We start from the raw sequence: 8305 nt of genomic DNA on the forward strand, positions 1-8305 counted from the left end.
TAGTTAAGAACCATTTCTCTTTAGAGTAACACACAACACGTAAGTGTACTTACACCAATATCATCCACCAACATTTTATCCAAGCCAACTGGACCAAGAGAACTTTTTACGATATTGGCAATAGAAGCTGCTGCCATAACTGTAGAAATAAAAAAAAATTTTTTTAAACCCACTGCTCCAAATGACAACCATTTCAGCCTAAAGAAGGTGACACCCAACAGCCTCTGGATTTTCCAAATCTACCAATCTATCCAAATTACTTAAAATGGTTAAGATCGGCAAACATCCCTGATTTCAAAAGTGTCCACGCTCTCGACTAAACAGCAACTAATGTCTTAATCCTCTTGTTTGCTACAATAACCTCACTTTCAGTATCACTTATGCTAACGTTCAACTGAGATTTCGTCAACCAATTTTACTATAAAAACCTGCCGGCGATAGGTGGATAAGATTCGGATCTGGACATCCGGGCACCTGACGTGTACTGCAGATAATAACCAGTGGGGTACAGTGGCCCATTTGCTGGACTGTGGCCATTTGCTCATCAGTACAACCAGCAGTTAAAGCTAGCGTTTTCGGCTTAAGAGCCCAAAAACGAGGTCCAAAGATTGAGAGCCACGCTCCTCCTGGTTAGAATCGGAACATACGAGGCGCAGGGCACCCGGACCAAAGGGGACGTGGGGCGTGACCAGCACGTGTCAATGCGGGCGGCTGGTTTTCCAGGCTGGGGAGCGCTTCTCAACTCCCGGGCCTGAGCATCCACTGCCAACCACACGCAGCGGGGACAGTTCTCCAAAACGTGCTGGGTGTTCCGGAAATCCTCCCCTACGGGAATAGAGGGCGCTGCCGCCCCGCAGAGACCGGACTGGGCCCTTTAGCGGTACAGATGAGGAAAGCGCAAGACCCGCAGCCCTGGCTCTAATAGGGAGGGCCGGGATGGGGCCGGGAGGCCGGCCCACGGCGGGCCTTGTTCTCCCTTACCGTTCTGGGAGCGGATCGCCTCCCCGGTGCTGCGGTCTCCGAACACGGATAAAGGCCCCTCCATCTTCGCGGCGGCGTGCACGTCGAGTTTCACCCTCACCGCAGGGAACCAGCGTACGGGTCCCTACGCCCGGTGGCGGCCACAAGAGCGGTGGCGGCTGCGGCGTGCACGTCGAGTTTCACTCTCACCGCAGGGAACCAGCGTACGGGTCCCTACGCCCGGTGGCGTCCACAAGAGCGGTGGCGGCTACGGCGTGGAACGGGCCTGAGCGAGGCCGCGGAGACTGCTGGGAACACCGCTCCCCCGGCCCGGCCGCGGGGCAGGGCGGGAAGGGAGGGAGGGGGAGGGAGGGGAGAGAAAAGTGCAAAAGACCCGGAAGTGAGGAGCCGGAGAGGGCGGGCTCAGCATTTTCACCCAATTAGAGAGCGAATGAGAAGGGCGCGAACGCAGGAGAACGGAAGTCGGGCTCTGGGACTTGGGGAGGAAGGAGGTGCTCGGCTGAAGATTCTCCCCCACCTCCCCCAGACACGGGTTGCGCGTGCGCATTTGCACATTCTAGTGCCTTCTAGAAAAAGTGGATGGCAGGGCGGAGCTTGTAGATAGGGTGTAACTAGAAAGGGCGGGCCCTTCAAGGTAAAACTGCGCTACGGAGAGAGTGTGGTGTGTTCGTTTAACGGTCGTGTTCTCGTTAAACGTATGAGCTTGCTCGGAGAGCATGCGGCGAGTCACAGCATAAGCTCGGGGCCTGAGCCTGGGTGGGGCGGGGCAAGAGTGTTACACGGGCCATCCGGGGAAATGACAATCACGGCTTCTGATGAGAAACTGCATCTTGCGCTGCCCAGTTTCTCCTATTGCTCAGCGGGGCTGTGTGTGGGTTCGACAACGATCGGCCGAGGCTTTGCGACTACGGGAGCCAAATACGGCAACGCGAAGTTACGGGTGCCTCGGACCCGCGACTCAACGCTAAAAGCTCTCCTAACCTAGTGCGTTGCGTTCCGCCCCCAGTCGCGTTGCAGCGAGGTGGTTGGCGGGCTCCAAGGTCGCGTCCATCTCAGCATAGGCGGTGATTGGAGGAACAGAGGTGACGGACCGCCCTCTCAGCCGCTCGGCGGAGGGGCTTGTTAGTTCCGGGCAGAGACGTCTGTGACCTCCGGGATCCGAGTTCTTTTCCCTGAGTTAATATGGCTGCGGCTGGCGAGCGGTTGGGACCTCGATGAGGAAACCTCGCGAGGCTTTTCCGAGGCTGTGCTCGCGATCCCTCAGCGATGGCGCTCCGGTCGCGGTTCTGGGAGTGGCTGTCGGTCTGCAGGAGCCGCGGTAATTCCCACTTCTCTCAGATAACTTCCCAGGGCCTGCCCAATAAGCGTGCACACGCAAGTAGTGATTTATATTCAGCACATCCCAGGCTAACAGCATTGTGAGGACAGTAGTAGGAAGTCAAGAACCAGGATCTGTGATGACTGGACTCTGTGACCAGACTTACCTTTTCTCCCCCTTCCGGGGAGGGAAGATTCGGGGAGTGAATGGGGACAGAGGTTAGATCACATTCCAGTTTTGTCCGTGGTTCTTTCAAAGATACATGTGGTGGTTTCCATTCTTAGGGTGTGGGGTCGCAGCGCTCTCAACCAGTTCCAAGCCAGCGGTGAAGCCTGGAGTGGATCCTCTGGAAAATGAAGCCGTTGCGCCAGAGTTCACCAACCGGAACCCGCGCAATCTGGAGCTCTTAGCTGTGGCCAGGAAAGAGCGGGGTTGGGGGACAGCGTGGCCCTCCCGTGAGTTCTGGCACAGGTAATAACATCGGCCAGGTAATTGACTGACAGAGCAGTGCAGGGTGCGCCACAAGTTGGTTTCATCAATTCAGTTAACCTGCCAGATACTTCTGGGGATTCTCTTCGCAGGAATCTGCTGTTCGGTGGTGGAGGAGACGTTAGCAGAGGAGGAGACGGGCGTGGGGGGACAAACAGTAAATAAATGTCAGGAAGAAAATTTAAAGAGGATGATGTTAGAACGGGGCGGGGGGGGGGGGGCTGGGTGCTTGCTAAGGCTCCTTCTAGAAGATAGGGAGAAGACAGTCTGCCAGGAAGAGCATTCCCAGCAGAGGAAACGGCCAGGGTGGTAATGGGCTTGTGTGTTGGAAGGACTAAAAGGCCTGTGTACCTGGAGCTTAGTGAGCTTAGTGTGCGAAGGAGTGGATAGCGTAAGGTGAAAATAGAGGAGTAGGTAGGAGACCGATCATTAACTTTGTAAATTGAAGTAAGCAATTTATGATTTCTTTTCACTACAGTAGGAAACTGTGAGAGGGTTTAAAGTTTGAGTTTGAATTAAAGGTCATTCTCGTTGCTTTGGGGTGAGCAGATTTTTTTTTTTTTTTTTTTTAATTTTTTTTTTTTTTTTCAACGTTTATTCATTTTTGGGACAGAGAGAGACAGAGCATGAACGGGGGAGGGGCAGAGAGAGAGGGAGACACAGAACCGGAAACAGGCTCCAGGCTCCGAGCCATCAGCCAGAGCCTGACGCGGGGCTCGAACTCACGGACCGCGAGATCGTGACCTGGCTGAAGTCGGACGCCCAACCGACTACGCCACCCAGGCGCCCCGAGCAGATTTTTAAGGGGGTAGGGTTGAAGCAGAAAGACAAGTTAGGAGTCTATTCTTTTTTTTTTTTTTTTTAATTTTTTGTTGTAACGTTTATTTATTTTTGAGAGACAGAGCATGAGCATGGGAGGGGCAGAGAGAGGGGGAGACACAGAACCTGAAGCAGGCGTCAGGCTTTGAGCTGTCAGCACAGAGCCTGACGCGAGGCCCGAACCCATGAACCATGAGATCAAGACCTGAGCTGAAGTTGGACGCCCAACGGACCAAGCTACCCAGGCGCCCTGATTAGGAGTCTCTTCTTTGTTATAAAGATGGTTGTTTATTGACCGCTTTGTATTTTCCAGGAACTACATTAGTTGCTTTATGTACGTTTTCTCATTTAATCCTTAAAATTACTTTATGAAGCAGGTGCAATAACGTCCTCCATTTTATAGGAGCAAGACAATTGAGGCATAAGGGGACAAGGTTAATAATGAGCACCAGAGCTAGGATTCAGATATGTTTGGTCTTCCCTAAGAGCCAGGCCACTAGAAATTATTATCACTGTGCTGCTTTATTTTATCTGCTGATTTACTTAGTAAGCATGTGTTAAAGGGGAACGTTTCTTAAGGACTCCGTAAAATTGTAACGGAAAGTTAGAAATCGTATCTGTGTGATATATTCATTCAACAATCATTAGGCCTGTGGCGTTTCATAGGCATTTTGCTAGAGGCAAGAGATGCAAACATAGAGTAGACGTCATCCCTGTCGGCAGATGTTTTCATGGGTTCGTAGTGAAAGATGGAATAGGGATAATGAAGTGTTACAGTTGTTATGATGCATTTTTACTTAGTGTACATAGGGAGGAGTCAAAGGGAGAAGGCAGATAACTTGAATTAATCTGGATCTTAAGTCAAAAAAGCTTTTGAAACACCAAACCTATTCCCTTAATATTTGGATCATTTAAATAATTAGAGATCTATTTTCCCACCTGTTTTTTGTTCTATCAGTCATATTCACAGTATTATCCGTATAGAATTTTGGTATTTTATAGTAGGAAGTGACCTTAGAGATGAGTCCTCTGTCTTTGTTGAGCACATGGTTTAGGATAAGGATCAGCAGACTGTGGCCCACTCTTGATTTCAGCTCAGGTCATGATCTCATGGTCGTGAGGTCAAGCCCTGTGTCAGGCTCTGCACTGAGTGCAGAACCCACTTGGGATTCTCTCTCTGTCCCCTGCTTGCTCTCTTTCTCTGAGATAAAAAAAATGAATAAATTACAAATCTTTTAGCACACCACATACACTGTTTTTCGCCTGAATCCTCCCTGCGTCCTTCAAAGTACATCTTGGAATTCCTTTGTGTTGGTTAAGAACATTGGCTCTGGAACCAGACCCCTGGACCGAAATCCCAGCTCCATTACTTACCGTTAGTTGTAATCTTGCTAAAGTGACATAACCTTTTTGGGTCAGTTTCTGACTGAAACAAAAAACAAAAAACAAAATCAAAATAAAAAAAAAAAAAAAACAAAAATCAAAAGAAATGGTTATGAGATTATTTTGCTACATGAACTATGCCTGAAACAGGACCATGCCCGGCACAGTAGATGCTCAATAAATGTCAGCAGCATCGTCATAAAGTGCTACTTCGTTCTGGTGACTGCATAGAATACCACCACATGGATGCTTTCGTTGGCTGGCTCCATATCGTTGATTACCGCAGTGATTTCCAAACAGGGTTGCAATGAATGGTTTTTTTCCATGCATTTGATCAGTGAGGTTGGACATGTTTTCATGGGCCTAAGGGCCATTAATATTTTCTATTTCCGTGAACAGGCTGTTCAGATCTTTTGCCTGTTAAGTTATTGGTCATTTTCTTATTGATTATAGGGGGCTTTTTACATGGAAATTACCTCTTTGCATAATATGTGTTTAAAGTGTTTTTTGTTTCTAGCTTGCCTTTTGGTTTCAGCTTCCTGTTTTTTTTTTTTTAACTGCAGAAAAATTTGTCAGTCTTTATAAAAACTGAATGACATGGTTTGATATCATATTTAAATAGGCTTACTTCGAGATTGTAAAAAAAAAGTGTACCTTCTAGTATTATGATTTCAGTTTTTTACATTTAAGTCTTTGATCAATCTTTATTTTGGTGTTAGCTGATAAATAAAGGCTTAGAGTAAATACATCCTTACTCATCGCAGGGTCACAGCTTAGCTCTGCCTCCTTAAATCCTTTTTTGAGGTAGCTGCTGTGTCAATAATTCTCACTTTTCAGATACCAAATTTCTCTAGGATATTTGAGGTGTTAAGTGGAAATGTTTGGTTTAGTTATTGAGGTTATCCTCACAAAGGCAGAGGACAAACACCTTCCCCAAGTAAAATCCAGGTTAAGTGCGTTGAAGTAAATGAAACACTGTGTTCTTGAGAAATATTTGGCGTTTATTCACCTGAGGCTTTTTAATCTTTAGGATTCTTTTATGATTTTATTCTGTTCTCATCTCGTTTAGGTTGCGAGTTATAAGGACTCAGCATCACGTGGAAGCGCTTGTTGAGCATCGCAGTGGCCAGGTTGTGGTTTCAGCGTCCACCCGGGAGTGGGCCATTAAAAAGCATCTTTACAGCACCACAAACGTGGTGGCCTGTGAGAGCGTGGGACGGGTGCTGGCAGAGCGATGCTTGGAGGCAGGGATCAACTTCATGGTCTACCAGCCCACTCCGTGGGAGGCAGCCTCAGACTCGGTATTTTGGTTTCGTATTTATTTAGAAGGTATTAATTCCCGATGTCAGGTGCTTACATAGTAACGGTAATTGCATTTCTCAGGTTCTTTCCACGTGGCAGGTGCTGAGGTGGGTATCCTGACCTGCAGAGTGGCCCAGAGGGTCAGGATTAGTATCCCCTGTCCTGTGTACAAGTAACCTGAGGCTGGCTTGTCCAGAGTCCATCCAGGGGGGCTGGTGTACAGCCGCAACGTGGACTGCTCTGCTTCCCCGTTCACGTGTTAACATTTCGTGTGTGACGAGACACTATTAGTCTTTGACGTCTCGAAGGTCTCTTCTTATCCGTGTCATTAAGATCGCTTTCTGAAAAACCAGGGGAGGCTTGGAAGTTAGCAAGGAGCAAGTCAGCTGTTTCATCTCTCTTTCTTTTGAGGAGTGAGAAGCACGGTGTATTGTCCGCTTACTGTGCTGACTTCATCTTTTCCTTTTTTCTGATCTTCAAAACCAGATGAAGCGACTACAGAGTGCCGTGACAGAAGGCGGTGTGGTGCTGCAGGAGCCCCGGAGAATCTATGAATGAACTAGAAGCATCGTTCCGAACGTATGGATATAAAGCTGTGAGCTGTTACGTCCTTCAGAAGAGAGCATCTGGAAGAACAGCCAGCTTGGAAGTTTTATACAATCACGTAACAGTGGAATGTTATTACCAGTTAAGAAGGTCGTCCCTGGGGCGCCTGGGTGGCGCAGTCGGTTAAGCGTCCGACTTCAGCCAGGTCACGATCTCGCGGTCCGTGAGTTTGAGCCCCGCGTCGGGCTCTGGGCTGATGGCTCAGAGCCTGGAGCCTGTTTCCGATTCTGTGTCTCCCTCTCTCTCTGCCCCTCCCCCGTTCATGCTCTGTCTCTCTCTGTCCCAAAAATAAAAAATAAACGTTGAAAAAAAAAAAAAAAGAAAGAAGGTCGCCCCTTTCACCCCTTGTGTGTGTGTGTGTGTGTGTGTGTGTGTGTGTGTGTGTGTATTTTGTTGTTGCTCATCAAGGGCTAAATTCTTACCTTCTCTTGGACAGAAGTACCTGAGAAAAGCTGTTGCCAATGATAATTAACTTTCGAAGGACAAATTGTTTATAAGCTAAAGAATAAATGCATATTATGAACACTTTCTGGTTAAATGAATTTTTTTTTTTGTCTTTGAGCTCACTGTGGCAAGAGCACACACACGAGGTTTATGCAAACTGCATCTCACCACGTCCAGCGCAGAGGGTGATCTCAATAAACGATGGCCGTTGCTGCTCAGAGTGTGGACTTTTTTTTTTTAAATAGGAAATGCCTGTATCAATCAATTTATTATAAATAGCCTTAGTGCTGTGATGAAAAGGGACAAATCCTAACCTCAGTTGGGCTCCTGAACCCTAACCTGCAGAAGCAGATTTGAAAGAAGAAAGCACAGTGGGGAACTGAAGCAGCGGTGGAAAGGAGCAGGGCTGGTGTATATCATATGCCATTAATTGAGTTTGTTGGATGGGTGGTGAAGCTGTGTGGGGTGGGAGTCACGGCAGCTCTCTCACGGGAGTGGATTAAATCAAAAGAGGTTCACGCCAGTCAGAGTGGCCAAAAGGAACAAATCAGGAGACTATAGATGCTGGAGAGGATGTGGAGAAACAGGAACCCTCTTGCACTGTTGGTGGGAATGCAAATTGGTGCAGCCACTCTGGAAAGCAGTGTGGAGGTTCCTCAGAAAATTAAAAATAGACCTACCCTATGACCCAGCAATAGCACTGCTAAGAATTTATCCAAGGGATACAGGAGTACTGATGCATAGGGGCACTTGTACCCCAATGTTCATAGCAGCACTCTCAACAATAGCCAAATTATGGAAAGAGCCTAAATGTCCATCAACTGATGAATGGATAAAGAAATTGTGGTTTATATACACAATGGAATACTACGTGGCAATGAGAAAAAATGAAACATGACCTTTTGTAGCAACGTGGATGGAACTGGAGAGTGTGATGCTAAGTGAAATAAGCCATACAGAGAA

The 8305-nt window shown here is 47.8% G+C and overlaps 2 protein-coding genes across 2 annotated transcripts in view; one reads left to right on the forward strand and one right to left on the reverse strand.

Moving 5' to 3' along the window:
• Positions 1–1473, reverse strand: part of TCP1 (t-complex 1) — an 11599-nt gene extending 10126 nt beyond the window's left edge. The window contains exons 1-2 of the mRNA XM_045500195.1: positions 982–1473; positions 54–139 (exon numbers count right to left, since the gene is read on the reverse strand). Coding sequence (XP_045356151.1) covers positions 54–139; positions 982–1045 — 150 coding nt within the window. The 5' untranslated portion in view covers positions 1046–1473. The remainder of the gene's footprint in view (positions 1–53; positions 140–981) is intronic.
• A 23-nt stretch (positions 1474–1496) lies between these two features.
• On the forward strand, positions 1497–7423 carry MRPL18 (mitochondrial ribosomal protein L18). Its single transcript, XM_045500198.1, has 5 exons — positions 1497–2299; positions 2584–2770; positions 6060–6291; positions 6779–6988; positions 7227–7423. Exons 1-4 carry the CDS (start codon positions 2248–2250, stop codon positions 6848–6850), a joined length of 543 nt encoding a protein of 180 aa, XP_045356154.1. The 5' UTR covers positions 1497–2247; the 3' UTR covers positions 6851–6988; positions 7227–7423.
• Positions 7424–8305: the final 882 nt, after the last annotated feature.

Source organism: Leopardus geoffroyi, chromosome B2 (genome assembly GCF_018350155.1).
Source record: "Leopardus geoffroyi isolate Oge1 chromosome B2, O.geoffroyi_Oge1_pat1.0, whole genome shotgun sequence".
NCBI lineage: Eukaryota > Metazoa > Chordata > Mammalia > Carnivora > Felidae > Leopardus > Leopardus geoffroyi.